At 40.8% G+C, this 23,022-nt stretch overlaps 2 protein-coding genes across 2 annotated transcripts in view; both read left to right on the top strand.

Annotated features, from left to right (window-relative positions):
• RELL2 (RELT like 2) overlaps positions 1–17,811 on the top strand; it is a 435,084-nt gene extending 417,273 nt beyond the window's left edge. The window contains exon 8 of the mRNA XM_063447923.1: positions 17,788–17,811. The gene's annotated coding sequence lies outside the window, so the exon portion shown is untranslated. The remainder of the gene's footprint in view (positions 1–17,787) is intronic.
• LOC134601007 (proteinase-activated receptor 3-like) lies at positions 1,089–8,866 on the top strand. Its single transcript, XM_063445421.1, has 2 exons — positions 1,089–1,249; positions 7,704–8,866. The coding sequence occupies exons 1-2, from the start codon at positions 1,171–1,173 to the stop codon at positions 8,699–8,701; spliced, it is 1,077 nt and encodes a 358-aa protein (XP_063301491.1). The 5' UTR covers positions 1,089–1,170; the 3' UTR covers positions 8,702–8,866.
• Positions 17,812–23,022: the final 5,211 nt, after the last annotated feature.

Raw genomic sequence — 23,022 nt, 5'->3', positions numbered from 1 at the left:
CGACTCAGGCCCCTCTGTGGACTGTTTCTCCCCCACCAGCCCCTTTATGGGGCTCTTTCACCCCTTTATCCGTTTCTTTGTAATCTCTTCCACTCCACCCTTGTCCCTTAGTGGTCTCCCCTCTGTACCCTTAGTAGTCTCCTCCCTCCCCCATTCCTTAGTGGTCTCTCCTCCTTTCCCTCTCTCTTCGTAGTCTTCTCTCTTCCCCCCTGTCCCGTATCAGTCTCCTCTCCTCTCCCTGTCCCTTAGTGGTTTCCCTCACCTTCCTGTCCGTTAGTGGTCTCCCCCTTTCCCCCCCTAGTGGTTTCCTCTGGCACCCTTCTCTGTCCCTTAGTGGTTTCCTCTCCCCTCCTTTCCCTGTCCCTTAGTGGTTAACCCCCCTTCCTGCCCCCTAATGGTCCTCCCCCTCCCTTCCCTGTCCCTTAGTGTTTATCTCTCCTTCCTTCCCTCTCCCTTAGTGTTCTTCTCCCCTCCCTCCCGACCCTGTCTCTTAGTGTTCCTCTCCCCTCCCTGTCCTAAGTGTTCCTCTCCCTCCCTTCCCTGTCCCTTAGTGTTTCTCTTCCCTCCATATTCCTTGGTGTCCCCTCCACGACAGACAGACAGACAGATGTAGAGAGAGATATAGAGAGAGGGAGTTGGAAGAAATAAAATATGTAATGGGTGATTTATAGATATGTATACACACGCATGGAGCAACATATTATTCCACACTACGGTATTCCTGATGCCCAGCTTATCTGATCAGAGGATTTTTTGTGATGCAGTGATGTGTGCTGTTATGCCATATGGTTCATTTGATTTCATACACTGTATCCAGGACTATTTTTCTTCAGGACCTATGAATATTGCTTAGTTATGTTTCCATTTCATCATACAATTTGCATTGTTTGATGTATGTGACATGGCTCTTGAAAAAATAAAAAACATACCAAAATACTATATATAGCCATAGACAAGAAAACAAACCAAAAAAAAATAATGCAATAACACGTGATTTAAATGAATCTTCTACAATTTAGGAAGTTATGCAAAAATGATTTGCTTACGATATATGACATCCTGCTGAGTTTTAAGTAAGCACATGAATTTCAACAAGAAGGATCACAGAAGAAATTGCTCATAACGATTCAAAATAACACAGCACTATACTTTGAATTTCAGCACTTTATCATGGATATGAAGACTCTAATCACCCTTTTCTTTATTCTATCTGCATTTATTTTATCCACAGAAGGCTGTAACAAAAGAGGTAAGTCGGTAAGATATTATTTTGCATTACCTACTATAGATTTAAAAGTAGCTTAGCAAAATAATGTAATAATAAGATCTTCAATGGGAAAATTTGTTTTCTGTGCAGCTATATTGCTTGTCATTATGGAATATCAAAAACGAAAACCAAAATATTAATTATAGTAAGTGCAATATGTGAAATTAGGGCTGACACTAGAAACTTTAGAGAGATGTGTGAAATGTTAATAGTCTTCTTACTGTCATACTCATTTCTCTTTTATCATCTTTAAAAAGTCATGTTCATGACAAATAGGACAAAGTTGTATGATTACAGTGTCATTAAACCTACTCAGAAAAAAATAAGCGGAATTAAAAAGCTAAGGTTGGGATAAGAGATAGGTTTACTGTTGGGCTATAATTTTAGCGTTGCAGGGTTTATAGATGAAGCATCATTAGTAGGATTTAGGATTTGTTTTAAGGAGAATTTAGGGTTAGGAGTATCTACCTTCAAAGTACCATGGACTCCAGTTACTATAATTTTCAACCAGATGAAGCCTGCAAAATGTCTTATAGTCTGCAGCATAGTGAACCTTTTCACTACTGAGCTTAAAGTTGGACAAGTGCTGAAGACGTTTTTTTCTTGTTGATGCCTTCAGTAATTTCCAATGCCTTTTATCTCAATAAATCATGTAATACTATAAATCATATAATCAAAAATGTATAGTTTGCTATTGGTTGAATAAAAAAAAAATGCACTACTCAGAATGACAAAAGTTAAAATTTCAATTATGTTTATAGTTTTTTTTGATACAGCAACAAAGGAAATTGTTACAGTTTTACAATTTGGGTTAGTCATCTTTCCAAAACATGTTGACATTTTTAATAGAAGATTCCAAGCACCATAATCACCACTTAACACTTTTTTTTTCATATACCCACATGTGAAGTAAAAACTATACTCTAATATCCAAAATAATGTGATAATATATGATATTTAATTTATTTTGCTACAGTTTTATGTTACATGTCATTTTAAATCAATATAATATGAGTCGATTTATAAAATGGTGAACATTATTTCATAAATTAGCAGAAGAGGAACATTTTCAGCACTCCAGGGCATATTTATTGCCACAGCCCAATCTCTGATACACTTTGATATTTTCAAAGAAGTAAAATATCACCTAAAATTATTGTTGCCTGTGGACCCCATATGAGTTCTAATGCAAACAAATATAACCAGGCTCCCAAAACACCCCTTTACTTTGGAAAGGGAGTGTGTTATAGTTCCATTCACTCCTCCTCATTGCATCTATATCACTAAAGATAGTTTTAGTTTTTTATGTTTTGTTTGTTTGTATTTTAAATTTGGAAACATAAGAAAAAAAGGATGTACATACCCTAAGGCTCATGAGAAGGAGAATGGGAGCTCTTCCATGACCCAGAGATCAGTAACAAGAATCTAAGGTTAGTGAATGTTCCATTACTGCTATGTGTGCTGTTTTGGCACATTAAAGAGATACTATATGCATCAAAACAACTTTAAAGGGACACAATAGTCAACAAAACAGCATGAGCTAAATGAAGCAGTTTTTGTGTACAGGTGCCCCATGCAGTTTTAATGCTCAATTCACTGCCATTTAGGAATTAAATCATTTTTGTTTCTGTTTACATAGCCCTAGCCACACATCCCCTGGCTGTGACTCACACAATCTGCATGAAAAATTGTTTAATTTTCTATCAGATGTTTACTTACTTTAGACGTTTTTATATCATTTTATGTAAATAAAACGTTAATCACACACAGCAGGCTCCAGCAGTTTCTAGGCTATTAACATAGCTGAAGATGAGAAATTCTAGATTATAAATATTGTGCAATAAAGGAACCTAGATTTTCAGGTAGTGTTTATGAAGGAAGTGCAGGTCAGTTGAGATGTGACTAGGGCTGTATAAGCAAAGTGATTAATCCTTAATAGCAAAACAAACAATTAGCAGAGAGACTGCACGTCTATGTTATGCAGTGAGTTTAGTGAATGCAGTGTGTGTATAAGAAATGCAGTGTGTGTAGTGAATTCATTGTGTGCAGGTGTATAGTTGAAGCAGTGTGTGTGTAGTGAATGTAAAGTGTGTGTTGTGGATGCAGTGTGTGTGCAGTGGATGCAGAGGTATTTAGTGGATGCAGTGTGCGAGTAGTGGATGCATAGTGTATGTAGTGGACAGTAGCGTCCACACAATACATGGGGCCCTGGTGCGAAACTGATCCGTCCCCCCCCCTTCTGTGCCCTCCCCTCCTGACACATACATACATACAGACACAGACATACATAGAGGCACACACACATACACAGACACATACAAAGGCACACATGCATACACCCTGACACATACATACATACATACAGACACATACATACAAACATACATACAGACACATAAAGGCAGACACACACATACACACACACCCCCGACAGACATACACACAGACACATACATACACACACACAGACACATACATACAGACACACACATTACATACAGAGACACACACACATACAGTGTGTGTGTCTCTACGCATGTCTGTTTGTGTGTATGTCTGTATGTATGTGTCTGTGTGTGTGTGTGTGTCTCTGTATGTATGTGTGTGTATGACACAGACACATATATACAGAGACACACACAGGCACATACATACAGACACACACACACACACACCCACAGACACATACATACACATACAAAATGTTTAAGTCACCCTCCTGTTTCCTACCTTTTGCAGGAGGGTGACTTCCCTGGGGTTCAGTGTGGGCTCAGCCTGATGGGAGTCAGAGTTCCCACTCTGACTCCCTCCTCCTTCCTCCCGCGCGGCTCTGTCAGATAGACATGCAGTCACTTCCTCCCAGCTCTGTCTGACATCATCACAGGGGGCCCGGTCAGTGCTGAAGGGTTAAAGCGCTGACCGGGCCCCCTGACATTCCGTCTCCATCGGGTGGCCCTGACAGCATGGGCCACCTGATGGACCTCTTAACATGCGGCCCCGGCGGTTTGCCGTGCGGGCCGGGGCCGCAAAAGATGGTGGCAGCTGGTACCCGGGCGGGGGGGTCCGCAGGGCAGCCGGGCCCCCTGGAGCTGCGACCCCCTGAGACCGCGGTATGTACGCCGCTGGTAGTGGATGCAATGTGTGTGTAGTAGATGCAGTGTCAGGGTTTGTGTAGGGCATGTAGTGTGTGCAGTCTGAGTAGTGTTGCAGTGCCGGTGTTTGTGTAGTGTATGTAGTGTGTGTAGTGGGGTTCGATAGGGGCTGTGAGCAGTTTTTTCTTACATTTTCTTATTATAATTATACTTATTAAGTGATCCAGTGTTCCCTTCTTTCCCTGGCAACAAGAGGGGGGTGGGATTACCTGATTGTCTAGTGGGACAGCACTAGATTACCTGGTGGTCCAGTGGCACAGCATTCTTGTCTCGTGAAATACGGACCCAGCAGTCTAATCTTCTGCAGCTTCATGTCCTCTCCTCTCGTGAGCTAGTGATTATTGCCGCAGGTTGCTATGGCACTACTCAAACGCCAGAAATCATCTCCAGTGGCTACCAGAGGAGTAGCACTAGAGGTGTTCCTAGGCACTAATGTAAACACTGCCTTTTCTCTAAAAAAGCTGTTTTACATCTGTAAGTTAACATCTGATAGTGTGAGTCACAGCCAGTGGATGTGTGGCTAGGGCTATGTAAACAGAAACAAAACTAAATGGCAGTGAATTGAGCATTAAAACTGCATGGGACATCTGTACACAAAAACTGCTTCATTCAGCTCATGCTGTTTTGTTGACCATTGTGCCCCTTTAACCCCTTCAGGACGGAGTCAATAGTACACGTTCTGATCAAAACAAAACGTAAACAAAAACTGGAATTTGCGCTATATGTCTGTTCACCCGTAGTTCCCCTCTTTCATATTATATGCACCCACACTTATTATATATCATTTTGTTCAGGAGAAACAGGGCTTTAATTTCATATAAAATATTCATATATGAAACATAATTTATTATGAATAAAATTAAAAAACTGTGAGAAATTTTAATTTTTTTTTAAATTTGTAGTTCCGCTTCACATTTTAGCTGTAAATGTCATAATACTGTTGTGCAAAAAAATGCACATATTTGTAATCAGCGATGTCTCACGAGTAGAACAGTACCCCCCATTAACAGGTTTTATGGTGTTTGGGAAAGTTACAGGGTCAAATATAGAACGTTCCATTTTCAAATTGAAATTTGGCAGATTAGTAATGTTACCGTTGAGACGGTGTGGTAGCCCAGGAATGAGAATTACCCCCATAATGGCATACCATTTGAAAAAGTAGACAACCCAAGGTATTGAACGTGGGGTATGTTTAGCCTTTTTTAGTAGTCACTTAGTCACAAACACTGGCCAAAGTTAGCGTTCATATTTGTTTTTGTGTGAAAAAAGCAAAAAACTAATATTTGGCCAGTGTTTGTGACTAAGTGGCTACTAAAAATTACTGGACATACCCCATTTGCAATACCTTGGGTTGTCTACTTTTGCAAATGGTGTGCCATCATGGGGGTAATTCTTATTCCTGGGCTACCATACGGTCTCAAAGGCAACATAACTAATCTAGCAAATTTCAATGTCATAAAAAAAGGAAACGCAAGCCTTATATGTGACTCTCTCACTTTCCAAAACACCATAAAACCTGTAGATGGGGGGTACTGGTATTCTTGGGAGATTTCACTAAACACAAATATTAGTGTTTTAAAACAGTAAAACATATTACAACAATAATATAGTCCATAAAAGTGCAGTTTGTTTGTAAAAAATGCAAAAAACGTCACTTTTACTTAAAATATCATCGTTGTAATACAATTTACCAGTTTTAAACACTAATATTTGAGTTCAGTGAAGTCTCCCGAGTAAAACAGTACCCCCTATGTACAGGTTTTAGGGTGTCTTGGAGAGTTACAGGGTCAAATATAGTGCTTGTGAATTAAATTCTCTGCACTTTCTCCCTGTGTTGTCAGGCATGTCAATCAAATTTTAATTAATCAAATGACATAATTATGTTAAAAAAATACTTAAATATACACGTAGAATTTTAATATATATGCATTTATAGGTATTTAAATTCTACGTGTATACTAATGTAATCTTTTATGTAATTATATTTATTTATCTCTATATATATATTTGCGGTTATTTGTATTTTATATATAGATAGCTATATATAGAATGTCATTCTAAGTGTATTCTGTTTCCAATATATATATATTAATAACAAAATACAGTTAGAATGAAATTACATATGAATATATAATTTATTTTACATTTTGTTTCAATATTTTATTTATTTATTTAATTATTTTATTTATTTATTATTGTAATTATACGTATATATATAATATATATATATGTAGATCTATTATATATATAATATATATACATATTATATATATGTGACGTCATTCTAAGTGTATTTTAATATTAATATATATACTTATATTAGTATTAAAATACATTACGTATGACGTTACATATATATAATATGTATATATATTATATATATAATATATATATACATATATTATATATATATATATAAAAAGGCATTTAATTTATTTTATAACATCTTAATTATTTTTTTTTTACACTACCTACCAGCAGGGGGACTGTCTAATATTTTAGACAGTCCCCCTGCTGGCAGATCCATAGCCAGCTATAGGGGGCCATGTGATCGCTCTTTGAGAGCGATCACATGGCCCCCGGGGGCCTCATTTGCCGGAGGGGGGCTGCCTGGGCTGTCAGGCAGCCCCCCAGAAGAGGATCGCGGCGGAGGTGAGTACCGCCGGACCTCCAGGGCTGCAAGCCGTTACGGCGTTCTATGCCGCCGCAACGGCTTTAAAGCCCTTTAAAGCCGCGACGGCATAGAACGCCGTAACGGCGTTAAGGGGTTAAAGTTGTTTTGATGCCTATAGTATCTCTTTAATGTGCCAAAACAGCACACATAGCAGTAATGGAACATTCACCCACCTCAGATTCTTGTTACTGATCTCTGGATCATGGAAGAGCTCGCATTCTCCTTCTCAAGAGCCTCATGAGGCTATGTACATCCTTTTTTTCATATGTTTCCAAATTTAAAATACAAACAAACAAACAACAAAACAAAACATAAAAAAAGCTGTGTTTACAGCAAAATGCCTTCAGGGACATGGTATAGACACAAGAACAACTATATTAAGCTGCAGTTGTTCTAGTGACTATAGTGTCCCTTTAAGCTAAAGTTGTTTTGGTTTATTATACCCCTTAATGCTGCACACAACATTTTTAAAAAATATATATTTTATCTTTAAGCTATGGGAGTCTCATTTATGACAAATTATCCTTGTTGAAATTCTATTTGTTTAACTTTAAAATAATATATTTATATTACAAATTGGTTGAAATATACAATTCTATCTGTTTTTCAGAAAATAGAACTAAACAGGGAAGGGTATTCATACCTAAAGACGCTAAATGCAATGCTTCAATTCTTGAACTTGACATTCAGAAACAATTAAAATCTCCCATTACAACACTCGTTCTGCCAATAATTTATTCTGTGGTATTCATCGTGGGACTTCCAGCAAATGTCATTGCCCTATGGGTGCTTGCCTTCAAAATAAAAAAGATACCTTCTACTCTTCTTCTACTGAACCTGGCTGCTTCTGACTTGCTATTTATTGTTGCTTTACCCTTCAAGATTATGTATCACTTTTTTGGAAACAACTGGATATTCGGCGAGATTATGTGCCGGACTGTCATTTCTGCTTTCTATGGAAATATGTATTGTTCAATTTATTTCCTTATGGCCATCAGTATTGACCGTTACATTGCTTTAGTGCACCCTTTCTCTTGTAAAGGTCTAAGGGGATGGAGGGCATCTATAATAATTTGTACTGCTGTATGGTTGATTGTAGTTCCTGGATCATCAATATTCCTACTTGTGCCACAAACTAAATGTTTTGAAGAACTAGATATTACAACATGCCATGACATATGGGCAACATGCTCTGGTTATGAATGGTACAATTATTATTTTCTTGGACTTTTCACAATGGGATTTGCCATTCCTCTCATTGTTGTATTGTTCTGTTATATTCCAGTTGTGGTTGTACTAATCAAAAAAAGGGATTCTTACAGGAGTGTGGTTAGAGTGATATTGCTTGTACTTCTAACATTCATTGTCTTGTTTACCCCGAGCAACATTCTGCTTATATTACATTACTTGGAGAAAGATTGGGAAAGACACAATCAGCTCTACATGTGGTATATTTTGGCTTTGTCACTGACATCCTTTAACAGTTGCATTGACCCATTTATTTATTTCTATGTGTCACATGACTTCAGAGAAGTGGTAAAAAAGGCACTGAGTGTGGGGAAAGAAGAAAACAGTGAGTCATCAAAAAGCACCAAAAGATCTCACTAAGTAATTTTGTCAGACAATAAGGAGATCTTACTGAGGAAGCAATAACAGGCTTTCAAAAAAATTCAATGTACTATGCATAAAAGAGCATATACATTTCCTAATTATTAAATGTGAATTATTTACTGTGTAAACACAGTTATCTAAATTATTTTCTGTCTGCCTGTATGTCTGTTGATGTACCTATGCATCTATCTAACTATCTGTTCAGGATTCCGGGGCTACCGAGCAAAGTTACCAGGGCACTCTAACCCTCACCCGACACGGGAAACAAAGATGGGTCGGAAGCACAAGAAAACAAAAGCCGACAAGGACCCTACCACCCACGATATCGGGGAACTTCTCTGGCGCTCACAAAAGACCGCATGGGATAAAATGGCGGCAGGTGAGGAAGCTTACTCCTATTCTTCGGATGACTTCTCCATAGATCCCGGGGAAGGTGCAGCATATGTCCCACCACCCACCTCAAAGCTCCAGCGCACCCCTACAGAAGAGCCAGTTACTGCCTCTAGACTTAAAAGCATGCTGGCAGAACTCAGAACAAATATAGCGACCGACATGGCCTGCATTAAAGTGGCAATAGAAGGGACACCACCAAGGTCACACAGCTGGAAACCACATCAAACACCCAGGAATCCAGGATAAAGACCCTGGAACAAGCACTAACAGAGCTAAAACAGCAGCAACAGGCGTCCAACAACCGAATAAATACATTAGAAGACCAGCGAAGACGTTATAATGTAAAGATCCGTGGTATCCCGGACTCTATAAACCCCACAGACCTGTCGCATTTTATCAGACGCCTGCTGGCGGACCTATTGCCACCAAAACAGGCAAAGGCAATACGACTAGATGGCATGTTCCGCCTACCTAAGCCTACAACAGCGCCGACCACGGCACACACCGACCTAATACTCCGCTTTCAGTCCCTGCAGGACAGAGCCCTCCTAATGGAGGCTGCACGTGGGAGAACACCTCTATCATTTGAGGGAGCCACATTTTGCCGGACCTGACTAAAAGCACTATGGGGTGGCGTAAGACCCTGCAACCCCTGCTACAACACCTCAGAAATAAGAATAATCGGTATAAATGGGGGTCTCCGAACACGATTATCTTTACCCATCAAGACACAGTGTACCGAACCAGGAGCTACTCCGAACTGGATTTACACCTACGCAATGCAGGTCTGCTGCAGCCCGCCCGCATGGAGGGGTCAGACCTCACCCGAGTGGACCCAGCTACCGTGGCCGAATTCATCCCAGGAGGGACCACCACGGAGGGAAAAATACAGCCACAACCCTCAGAGACTGCTGATACAGCAAATCTCCAAGATGTGACATCCAAATCAAGAAGGTTCCGCTCTACTCCATTATGGACTCTAACGTTGATACCCTCCAAGGTTCCCCCCCCCCGATCTATTCTTAGGTTCACTCTAGTAGACTAGTTTTCAGTTTGTTTTGTTTTTTTTTGTTTTTTTTTGTTGTCCTATTATTACTGTGTCATACCACATCTGTGAAGACCCCATCGACTTAGCCTCCATACATCGACACACCGGTTAGATATGTTCCAGAAGCCGAGGCACACAACCACTCACGGCAGGAATTACCACAGACCGGTCACCCATCAATGCACCCACCCCACCGCCCCAGCCCAAACCCTATAAGCACAAACAGACGGACTCACACAAGGGGTTGGGGGTAGTCCCCAATAGGGGATGCGTACCAGCCAGAGGAAACCCACAGCTGTAGTGACAGCTCCCTCCCATACTGGGGACTCAACAGACAGACAACATAGGGAGACACAACAGACCTCATGCCATATACCCAAAGCCTCGCCTTGTAGAGCAATACCCTAGAAAACACACACACACACACAACACTACACATGCCTGATCTGTACACCAGGACAACTCACTCCCTGGTTCCCTCTGGACCAGTCATGCCTGGCTTAATAGCTGATTCCACGACGATAAAAAATTAAAATGTGCAATGCTTATTGATGCCAACACACTGCTGAAAATTGTTCCTAAATATGCCGATGTTTGCTGTTGTGGCACTGGGGGCACTTGTGTTAACTCTGCACAATAAAATAAAGAATTAAAAAAAAAAAAAAAAAAACTATCCAGACTGCTGTCAATCTCTATAAAGTGCAATAAAGCTACTGCCAGAGAATGCATGACCAATAACGAGTCCAGCACATAAGAAAGAATGATCAGATAATGATAGTCATTGTTAATTAGGATGGAAATAACTGGCTGAATCATTTACCAAATCCCATCTATTAGGTGTAAATTAAATGAATCTGATGTCTTTGAAATATGCTATTTACATGTAAACAGTACAAAGAAACACTGACTGTGGCTCCACATAGAAAAACTGACAACATAGTGCAAAGTGATTTGAAATTAAAGGCATACATGAGGCTCCATAACTACTACAGTGCCCTGGCAACTCCATTGTAATTAGTCAAACTATTTTAGAATGGGTTGAATTCTGTTTTCTACTGGGTGCTACTTGCCACCTCCATTATCTCAGCCAGAGACAAAAATAATGTTCTTTGTCTAACATTTATTTGTTGTATTTCAGTATAAATTACTGTATTATTATTATTTTTTTTTTTTTACATAAGACATGGTAAGACACCAGGAGGAACATCTAACAAAGTATTATATTGCAGGTGGTGTTTTCCATCTTTTACAGATTTACACCTTTATTTTGCATTTTGCCCCAAAAATCTATTTGCAGTCAAACTACACCATTTTTGGGGCAAATGACAGAAACCAATTAGCATTGCTGCTGTTTGCCTTGATAAATATGGCTTTCAGCACCATACAAATGGATTTTTGCAAATTAGCTGGTGGGTGTTCAATTGTTTTTTTTTGTTTTTGTTTTTTTCCTGGTGTTCTGGTTTTTCCCCCTCTTTTGTGCTGCTGCTTGATTGATTGGGGGGAGTGTTTATTAATTGCACCTGTGTGGGATTTGTATCCTTATAAAGGCACACCCCTAACTCACTGAGCTTGCTCACATTATTTGGAAGCAGACTCTTTCAAGTAGGAGTTAAAAAACCAGGAGTTGGAACTAACTAGGGGTTTAAACTATCAAGGTAATTTTTAATTTTTTTTTTATTTATATATATATAGATTCTTTTTTACTTATTTTTTTTTTTTTTATCTGTATCTGGGGAAATGAGTGTTAGCAAGATTGTTAGTTTAACTCAATGCACATCTTGTTGCATGTATGGATGCCTGGATGTACCCGTCCATGGTCCATACCTCTGTGATGGTTGTGTGCGAGTGGCTTCTCTGGAAGCTCAGATTGGAGATCTTGAGAAGCAAATCACAACTTTGAGGGAGATCGACAATCTTGAGAGGAGTCTGCTGCTGACTGAGCAGAGTTTAGTGGGGACAGGTAGTGGAGAGGGAGGAGATATGACAGATGGGGAACAGGCATGTAGCTGGGTGACAGTGGGGCGAGGAAGCAGGGGGGGAGGGAAGAGGAAAGGGCTAGCTAGTCCTGATTTGGTGCAACCTAGCAGATTCGCCCGTTTGAGGGAAGATGTTGGGAGCATCAGCTCAGGAGTAGCTGTATTAGAGGAAGCTGTTATTTCTAACAGCCGAGGTGACAGCCCCTCTAGTACGGGTGGGGATCAAAATGTAAGGAAGGCAAGACAGGTTGTGGTGGTAGGGGACTCTATCATTAGGAGAGCAGATAGGGCAATCTGCCACTCTGATCGGCTCAACCGGACAGTTTGCTGTCTCCCGGGTGCTCGGGTCCGGCATGTTGCTGACAGAGTGGATGGATTATTGGGAGGGGCTGGGGATGACCCAGCGGTCATGGTCCATGTTGGTACCAATGACAAAGTAAGAGGAAGATGGAAGGTCCTAAAGAATGATTTCAGGGAATTAGGTAGCAAACTCAAGAAAAGGACCTCCAAGGTGGTATTCTCTGAGATATTACCTGTGCCACGTGCTACAGTGGAAAGGCAGCGGGAGATTAGAGAGGTTAATGCGTGGCTGAAGTCTTGGTGCAGGAAGGAGGGTTTTGGGTTTTTAGAGCACTGGGCCGACTTTGCGATTGGGTACAACCTATATAGTAGTGATGGATTGCACCTAAACGGAAGGGGGTCTGCAGTGCTGGGGGATAGGATGGCTAGAAGGTTGGAGGAGATTTTAAACTAGTAGTAGGGGGGGAGGGTCATAGCAATCTACAAAATGGAGATAGGACAGAAAGGAGATGGGCTTTAGAACAGTATAAGGAGGGTGGAGACGGGGGGAGGGGCAAGCTCAGAACAGAGAAGCTATGTAATGTTGGTAATTCACAAAATAAACAAGAGACGCATGATATTAAATGTATGCTTACTAATGCAAGGAGCCTAAATAACAAAATGGGGGAACTAGAGGCATTAGCATACACTAAACAATATGACATAATAGGCATAACTGAAACATGGTGGGATGAGACACATGACTGGGCAGTTAACTTAAATGGGTACACATTATTTAGGAAGGATAGGAAAAACAAGAAGGGTGGTGGGGTATGTTTGTATGTCAACCATGATTTAAAGCCAAATCTTAAGCAAATTGAATGCGATGAGGAAAATGTGGAAGCTTTATGGGTAAATATCTGCTTGGGGGAAAAGAAGGGAAACCAACTATTGGTTGGGATATGTTATAAACCACCTAATGTTAATATTGACGAGGAACAACAGCTGTTTGAGCAAATTGAGAAAGCTGCAAATCTTGGTAACACTTTAATTATTGGAGATTTTAATTACCCAGACATAAATTGGGACATAGGGACTAGTAGCTCAGCAAAGGGAATTAGGTTTTTAAACTTGTTAAATGACAACTTCATGTCACAACTTGTACAAGCACCAACTAGAATGGACGCTTGTCTGGACCTGGTTTTAACAAACAACGTTGATCTTTTGACCAACATTCAAGTAGGTGAGCACTTGGGAAATAGTGATCACAATATAGTGTCCTTTGAAATAAACTCAAAAAAACAAAAGCACATGGGGTATACTAAAACATATAATTTTAAAAAGGCCAATTTCAATAAGATAAGGGAAGCTTTACAATATATTGACTGGCATAAACTCTTTAGTGAAAAGAACACTGAGGATAAATGGATCATCTTCCAACAAATATTAGAAAGGTACATTTCTCAGTATGTACCATTGGGAAATAAGTATAAAAGAAACAAATTAAAACCAATGTGGCTTAGTAGAGAAGTAAAACAAGAGATTAAAAATAAGAAAAGGGCATTTAAAGCATTTAAATCAGACAAATCAGATGCATCTTATAAAAGATATAAGAAAGCAAATAATGCGTGCAAAAAGGCAATTAAACTTGCTAAACTTCAAAATGAAAAAATGATAGCTAAAGAGAGCAAAACCAACCCCAAAGCATTTTTTAAGTACATAAATTCCAAAAAACCCAAAAATGAAAGTATAGGTACACTTAAAACTGAAACGGGGGTGTTAGTTAATGAAGACCAAGAAAAGGCAGGAATTCTAAATAACTATTTCTCCTCCGTATATATTAAAGAAGAACCCATGGCAATAGATGTGCAAATGATTGCTACTAAAAACTTGCAGAATAATTGTAATTGGTTAACTCAAGACAATGTGCTGCAGCAACTAAAGAAAGTTAATATAAACAAAGCTCCAGGGCCTGACGGTATCCATCCACGTGTACTTAAGGAACTAAGTGTAGAAATAAGTGAACCTCTGTTTTTAATCTTTCAAGATTCTTTTCTTTCAGGAAGTGTTCCGGAGGATTGGAGGAAGGCAGATGTGGTTCCTATATTCAAAAAGGGTTCAAAATCCTTGCCTGGAAATTATAGACCTGTGAGCTTAACTTCTGTGGCTGGTAAAATATTTGAAAGGTTATTAAGGGATAATATTCAAGAATTCCTTGAGAAGAATATGGTTATCAGCAAAAATCAGCACGGTTTTATGAAGCACAGGTCATGTCAAACTAACTTGATTGCGTTCTACGAAGAAGTAAGTAGAAGTATAGATCAGGGTGTTGCAGTGGATGTGATCTATTTGGATTTTGCCAAGGCATTTGATACAGTTCCACACAAAAGATTAGTGTTCAAACTCAAGGAAATCGGTCTCGATGAAAATGCTTGTTCTTGGGTAGAACATTGGCTTAAAAACAGAATACAAAGAGTTGTCGTTAATGGTAAATTTTCAAGCTGGACAGAGGTGGCAAGTGGTGTCCCTCAGGGGTCTGTTCTGGGACCCCTTCTATTTAACATTTTTATAAATGATCTTGAAGACAGCATTGAAAGTCATGTTTCAGTGTTTGCAGATGACACAAAACTTTGTAAAATAATACAATGTGAGCAAGATATTACTTTGCTGCAGAAGGATTTAGATAGACTGGAGGACTGGGCACTCAAATGGCAGATGAAATTTAATGTTGAAAAATGCAAAGTTATGCACTTCGGCGTAAAGAATACACAAGCAACGTATACCCTTAATGGAAGCGAATTAGGGATAACAACACACGAAAAGGACTTGGGAATTGTTATAGACAACAAACTATGCAACAATGTGCAATGTCAATCAGCAGTGGCCAAGGCCAGTAAGGTATTGTCATGCATGAAAAAGGGCATTCATTCTCGGGACGAGAATATCATTTTGCCTCTCTATAAATCACTGGTAAGACCACATATTGAATATGCTGTGCAATTTTGGGCACCTGTTCTAAAGAAGGATATCATGGCACTAGAAAAAGTGCAGAGGCGGGCTACAAAATTAATAAAAGGAATGGAACATATCAGCTATGAAGAAAGGTTAACAAATTTAAACCTATTTAGTTTAGAAAAACGTCGCCTGAGAGGGGATATGATAACATTATACAAATATATTCGGGGCCAATACAAACCATTGTGTGGAAATCTATTCACAAACCGGACTTTACATAGGACACGAGGCCATGCGTTTAGACTGGAAGAAAGAAGATTTCGTCTAAGGCAAAGGAAAGGTTTTTTTACTGTAAGAACAATCAGGATGTGGAATTCTCTGCCTGAAGAAGTGGTTTTATCAGAGTCCATACAGATGTTCAAACAGCTACTAGATGCATACTTGCAAAGACAGAATATTCAAGGATATAATCTTTCAATGTAGGGTAATAACTGCTTGATTCAAGGATAAATCTGACTGCCATTCTGGGGTCAATAAGGAATTTTTTGTCCTAGCTTGTTGCAAAATTGTGCTTCAAACTGGGGTTTTTTTTTGTTTTTTGTTTTTCTCAAACAGGTGTGAGGAAGGCTGAACTTGATGGACGCAAGTCTCTTTTCAGCTATCTAACTATGTAACTATGTAACTATGTAATTATTCTTCTATATAAAGTTTTTTTTTTTTTTTTAACTGACAAAATAACTATAATGGAATAAGATTTTACACTATGGAGAAATTTTGTTATCGTATGCTATGTTGAAACAATTGCATACTGGTGTTTTTTTTATGAATCGTACACACTTATCTATTTACATCATTTGCTTGACATTGATAACAATAGAAAATAGAAAAGCATCTGTCCCGAACTACTTGTCTGCGAGCACCACTAGAAGCCAGCGGGCAAATAGTAAAAAAACCTATGGTTAATTATGTGGTGGCTGGCCAGTACTTACAAACCATATTTAAAAAGTGAATACAAAAATAACAATCAAATAAAATCCTATTGATGTCAAAAGATCTATATATTACTGTAAACATCCATATTGCATATTGTAAACATCCATATTGCCCCACCTGCCTATGACAGGTGATGACATGTCCCTTAAAAATGTTAAACTAGCGACTGAGTAGCCATTTCTGCCCAGTTGCTAGAAAAGTCACCATCCCATGGGGATGGGTCATAAGAAATACCTAGGTGGATATGACATAGTACCCTCTGCCCCTCACCTGTTGATTGGGTGGGTGCAATGGGACAAAATAATAATGGAGGGGGTGGGGGTGGAATCCTTATGTCCCCCTAGCCTAACCATTGTCAACAGGTGGGGGCTATTATATTAATCATGTGTCACCCTTGCCCCTATCTTTTTGTGGTGGCTGGGGCTCCTAAATGTAACAGTAAACTTGGAAGACACAATGTCCTTCCTGCAACCCATCAATTGGCAGCAGGTGAGGGCCGCAATTAGAATATAAAATGGGGCAGAACCTCATGTCTCCACCGAACTCTATCCATTGGCAGCAGGTGGAGGCCCAAATGCTCATAGCAAAGTGGAAACATTTCCCACGCTTCACATAATGAGTAAGAGCTTTTTTATTGGTTGGCATAAGTGGTCTCACTTACCTCAAGACTTGACTGTCAGAGCACTCTTATTGACCTCCATAAGCTTTTTATTTATTTATTTATTAAAGCCAGCTGCCACAAAATTAACCCTTGCGCTAATCAGGTTTTTTTTTTTTTTAACTATTTGTCTGCTGGCTCATAGCGTGGTCAGAGGGCAAATAGTTCTCTGAAGCGAATTAACAATAATTTGCAAAAGCACATGTTGGCAAATATGTTTGATTTATATCCAGTCACCATGTGGTCATTGATAAATGTCCAATTCCATATCGGTTCACATATAAACAATACTGAACACTTCCGAACAAATGATAAAGAATCAGTATGAATGACCGAATCCAGACCGCCTTAGACTTTAGTAAATCTGCAAATTGCCTTTCTGACAAAATATGGTGTTTAGTGACTAACCCTATTAGTGCTGATCTGAAATAGATCAGGAGGGTTACTGCATACAATCCCATCTGTCCCCATTTCAATGTGTATGCAATCAGACTCAGCCCTTGGTTTCCTACCATCTCTTTCTATACCCTGCTTAGTATTATCACTTGTCAGAGGTTAAATACCATTTGCACATGACATTTATGTTTTCCTATCTCTTATGTTTTGTATTTACAACTAAAAACAATTACGTTTACCTCTTTAATATCTGACAATGTAAAAATTGTATAGTAATGTAAAATAATAAATAAACTTACTTTTGCTCAACTGATCTTATCTTGGTCATTTTGCATCTCAAACATTTATAGTGAATGTCTGGTAGATGTAATATATAAATATATAGGTCCAGGAAGTTTTGGAGACTGACACAATTTTCATAATTTAGGCTCTGTAAACCACCACACTGGATTTGAAATGAAACAACTGAGATGCAATTGAAGTGCAGACGTTCAGCTTTAATTAAACATGTTGAACAAAAATGTTGTATGAAATGTTTAGGAATTGCAACCATTTTCATACACACTCTCCTTATTTCAGGGGCTCAAATGTAATTGGACAAATTAATACAATCATAAATAAAATGTAAATTTTTAATACTTTGTCGAGAATCCTTTGCAGGCAATGATTGCTTAAAGGGAAACTCCAGTGCCAGGAAAACGATCCGTTTTCCTGGCACTGGAGGGTCCCTCTCCCTCCCACCCCCCAATCCCCAGTTGCTGAACGGGTGAAAACCCCTTCAGTGACTTACCAGAGGCAGCGACATGTCCCACGTTGCTGCTTCCTCTTCCCCCGCCGCTCCTCCTTCTGCTTACGTCGGCCGGTGGGCGAGACTGATCTCGCCCGCCGGCCGAGGAGATCTAATGCGCATGCGCGGCAATGCAGCGCATGCGCATTAGCGCACCCCATAGGAAAGCATTGAAAATGAATTTCAATGCTTCCCTATGGGGGATAGAGCGACGCTGGAGGTCCTCACACAGCGTGCTATAGAGCAGGAAGTTCCCTCTAGTGGCTGTCTAATAGACAGCCACTAGGGGAGGACTTAACCCTGCAAGGTAATTATTGCCGTTTAAAAAAAACTGCAATAATTACACTTGCAGGGTTAAGGGTAGTGGGAGTTGGCACCCAGACCACTCCAATGGGCAGAAGTGGTCTGGGTGCCTGGAGTGTCCCTTTAAAGTGTAAATAAATAAAGTGTAAGTGGGTTTCCTCCCATGAGTGGCATTCCTCCCATTGCAAAATATTCCACTTATTTGCCTTAAAAAAAAAAAACCTGGGTTGCTTTTGCGGTGTGTTTTGGGTTATTGTCCATCTGTAAAGTGAAACCCTGTTCAGTCATCTTCACTGAATTTGGGGTAATCTGAGCAGAAAATATATAAATATATACACTTCAGAATTCAACCGGCTCCTTCTGTCGTCTATCACATCATCAATAAACACTAGTCCTAGTGCCATTGTAAACCATTCAGGCCCCTTCCATCACACTGCCTCCACCATGTTTTACAGATGATGTGGTATGCTTCGGATCACGAGCTGTTCCAAGCCTTCTCCATACCTTTTGCTTCCCATCATTCTGTTACAGGCTGATCTTAGTTTCATCTGTCCAAATAATGCTGTTACAGACCTTGGCTTACTTTGTAGATGTTTTTTGTTTTTTTTGGCAAAGTCCAATCTGGCCTTTCTGTTTTTGAGGCTTAAGAATGGCTTGCACCTTGTTGTAAACCCTCTTTATTTGCTCTCATTAAGACTCATCTACTTGGTAGACTTGGATAATATGTTTACCTCCTGGAGAGTGTTCTTCATTTGGTTGGATAGTGTGAAGGGGTTTTTCTTCACCATGGAAAGGATCCCACGACGTCCAGGCTTATTTGTGTTGCAGAGCTCACCAGTGTGTTATTTTTTCTCAGAATGTAATAAACTGTTGATATGTTCCTGCTGTCTCTCTGATGGATTTTCTTTTTGGAGCCTAAGGATGGCCTGTTTCACCTAAATGGAGAGTTCTTTTGACCACATGTTGTGGGTTCAAAGCTACAGCTTCCAAATGTAAATGCCACACCTGGAATCAATTCCAGACCTTTTACATGCTTAATTGGCGAAGAAATAATAAAGGAATTCCCTACACCTGACACCACTTTTAAATTGTCAATTGTCCAATTACTTTTGGTCCCTTGTGTCACATTTGCGATGGTATTCACCTGTCCTAGGGCATCCACAACGTCCTGAAGGTCAGTCTGCAGCAGTTATAGTGCCTGTGGCTGCTGCACCCCAGTCTGCATTCTCTGAAACTCGATTCACGGACAGGGAACTCGGAGTGATTGTTCCAGTATTCCAAGATGGCAGCCGCTGCATGAGGAGACTGGTCTGCAGGTCAGAGGTTGGAGGAGGTGTGGCTGAGGGGTGGCGCCAGGACTGTGATGTAATTCCAGTAAAATACAAGTTTAGCAGGCTAAGATTGCCACAAGGCATATGTATGTATATGTGTTTGTAGTATCAGTTAGTTAATTACACGTAGCTAAGATACTGTTATCACTGTACTGACCAGGTGCAGGAATGTAAGAACTGGAATTACGCGTCCCTCTCCTTTGTATCAGATGAGCCACGTGGTTAGACCGGATGGATGAGTTTAGACTCTATTTATTAAATAGGTTAAGGGTATGTGTGGGTGTAGTTAATTGTGGGAGGAGCTACAGTGCTATATAAGGAATGTACTCTATGTATTCAGTACTCAGACTTTGCTGTATTTTGGTGACGCTAGTCCCTCTGAGTCCCGATCGGTGATCCAATAAAGAATCTCTTCCTTCCTGAAGAAACCTGTGTCCATCTCTCTGTGCTTGGCTTCCGTCAGTTTCTCCGGTATCATTTGGTGCATTGGCCGGGAAGCTCATCGTTCAACGGTAGCTGAGAGGCAGAGGCGTGAGACGGTCTATCTTTGCCCACGTTCTCTACGGCTGCACCCCTGAACTTCTGCGTGGACCTCCCTTCGTCTCGGCGCCACTGGTCTGTTGTCCAGGAGATCATCGGCCTCTACGTGAGAAGTGCTGGGGTGTCCCCGTCGATGAGTGTGAACTCAGGTTCAGGAACGAGGAGGTAAGACAACTGCTGTTTTAGACGGCAGGACCCACTAGGGGTATACCGATTGTGCGGTAGGCCCAAAGGGGTTTTGAATCTGTGTATCTGCCCCCTCTGTCGGAGGGAAGGAGCGAAGGCGCACCGCTCGATCGAACGCTCTTTAGTCAGACCGTTTGATTTGGTTAGTCAGGCGGGGTCCTGGTGTAAATAGCCCTAGCCGGACACCGGTGTCTTGTCTAGACTAGCGTTCTAGGGTGTATATTACGTTCGCTAGGTCGGAGGGACCGGGAGACTAAGCGGCGCCTGTGTAAATTCGGTTCGCTAGTTCTCATCCTATCTGGGCTAAGTGGGAAGGCGTGTAAATTTGGAACCCACTAGACTTTTGATAGTGCGACTAAGAGGCGCCTGTGTAAATTCGGTTCTCTAGCTCGCTATATATGTGGTGATTGGGCAGTGTGGCTAACCAAAACGGGTGTATATAGTTTTAGGTAGTCCATTCAAGGTACTGGCCAATAGTTTAGTTGGGAATTGTAAATGTGTTAACGATTGTTTTAGTAAAGTGTATATCTTGTTAGATAGCGCGAGCTCAGCCGTCTAGCGAGAGTGTTAATAGTGTGTTGCTGTATTATAGTGCACGGTACCATAACCCTGTATATTTACTGACATTATATAATAAGTACTAATCATTGTCGTCCATTGCATGTTTAACACCATAACCACTAATAATTGTATTGTGACCTTAACTTGTGCTTTGACCTATGTTAACCGTACTGTAACCGCTATTTGTAAAAGACGATGTTACTGGGGTGTGTTATAGACGGGTAATTCGTATATAGAGAATTATAGCGTGGGTGACTGTATAGTTACGCCAAAGGGCATAATATTGATTATATAGTGACTGGTGTAACAGCTGTGTGTGTACGGGAATTCCCTGAGTGTTTATTGTTATTGTGTACGTTTCACTTGGTAACCGTACCACGTGGTGCTGTTGCCAGAGGAAACGGGTGTGACTGTTGAATAGTACGCGTGTATAGTATTCGTTGTCGACGACGTTCCATTGTTAAGTATGGGTGCGTCGCAGTCAACGATTCCGGATCCCTTAGGATGTATGGTTAAGAATTTTAAAAAGGGATTCAAAGTTTGTGATTTTGGGGTAAAGATGTCTCCTGTACGTTTGGTCACTTTGTGTACTAGGGAGTGGCCTACTTTGGTTGCGGCATGGCCGCCACGTGGCAGTTTGGATCCAACTCTGGTACAGCGCTTACACGTGGCTGTATCGGGTAGGCCTGAACTTTACGGCCAGTTTCCTTATATTGACTGTTGGAGACAGGCCGTAAATGACTCGCCAAAATGGCTCCAGACATGCCACGAGGAGCAGTGTCGCCTCATGGTAGCTAGGACTTGCTCGTCCACTAGGACTGGTGTTAGGCCCATTTTGGACACGCCCCCTGAGTCCGAGATCCCTTTGCCGCCCCCTTACTTTCCGTTAAGAAGAAGTGACGCAAACGCAGGAAGTCCTGCACCCCTCCCCTCATTACCCTCATCCACTTCCGCTTCCTCCTCCAGTACAGGATCCACCCCCCCTCGTACTAAATCTCCCCTTCCGGAACCAGAATCCACCCCCATTAGAAACGAATATCCTGATTTGGCGCCACTTCAGACTTCCGGTCAAGCTTCATCTAGCTCGGCTCGAAGTGTTTTATTTACGACCTTTTCCCAAAACCGACCTCCCACATCCCCATACCCTATCTCTCCCCGACCGGAACCCATGACTGACGCCTCTCTACGTAGCCCCATCCAAACCCGACAGTTGACTGGTGCCCAACAATTAAAGCACTATCAGATGCCTCTTCGTCTGAATCCCGGGTCAGCTTATATCGATGCCGCAGGTCAAATGGCACACGCTGACCCAGTCTTCGTATATGTCCCATTTACCACAACCGATCTTTTAAACTGGAAGACCCATAATTCCTCGTATACTGAGAAACCACAAGCTATGACTGATCTGTTCACCTCAATAGTACAGACGCATAATCCGACATGGGCTGATTGCCAGCAGTTACTAATGACTTTATTTAACAATGAGGAAAGGACAAGAATAAATCAAGCAGCCATTAAAGCATTAGAGGATAGAGCCCGTGCTTTGAACCAAGCCAATCCAGCAGCATGGGCCGCGACACACTATCCCAACACCGATCCCGATTGGAACGTAAATGGTGCTGATATGGTTCAACTCAGAGCCTATAGAGACGCTATAATTGCTGGCATGAAAGCCGGAGGAAAGAAAGCCATTAACATGTCGAAGACAGTTGAGGTGATCCAGAAAAGCGATGAAGCGCCCAGTGTCTTTTATGACCGATTATTGGAGGCATACCGCTTGTATACCCCCTTTAATCCGGAAGACGCAGACAATTCCCGAATGGTTAACTCCGCCTTTGTCAGCCAAGCATACGGAGATATTAAGCGCAAGCTACAAAAGTTAGAAGGGTTTGCAGGTATGTCCATCACCCAA

The sequence above is a fragment of the Pelobates fuscus genome, chromosome 3 (assembly GCF_036172605.1).
Source record: "Pelobates fuscus isolate aPelFus1 chromosome 3, aPelFus1.pri, whole genome shotgun sequence".
Classification (NCBI taxonomy): domain Eukaryota; kingdom Metazoa; phylum Chordata; class Amphibia; order Anura; family Pelobatidae; genus Pelobates; species Pelobates fuscus.
Note: the sequence above shows the minus strand (reverse complement) of the source record. Positions and strands in the feature narration are given on the sequence as shown.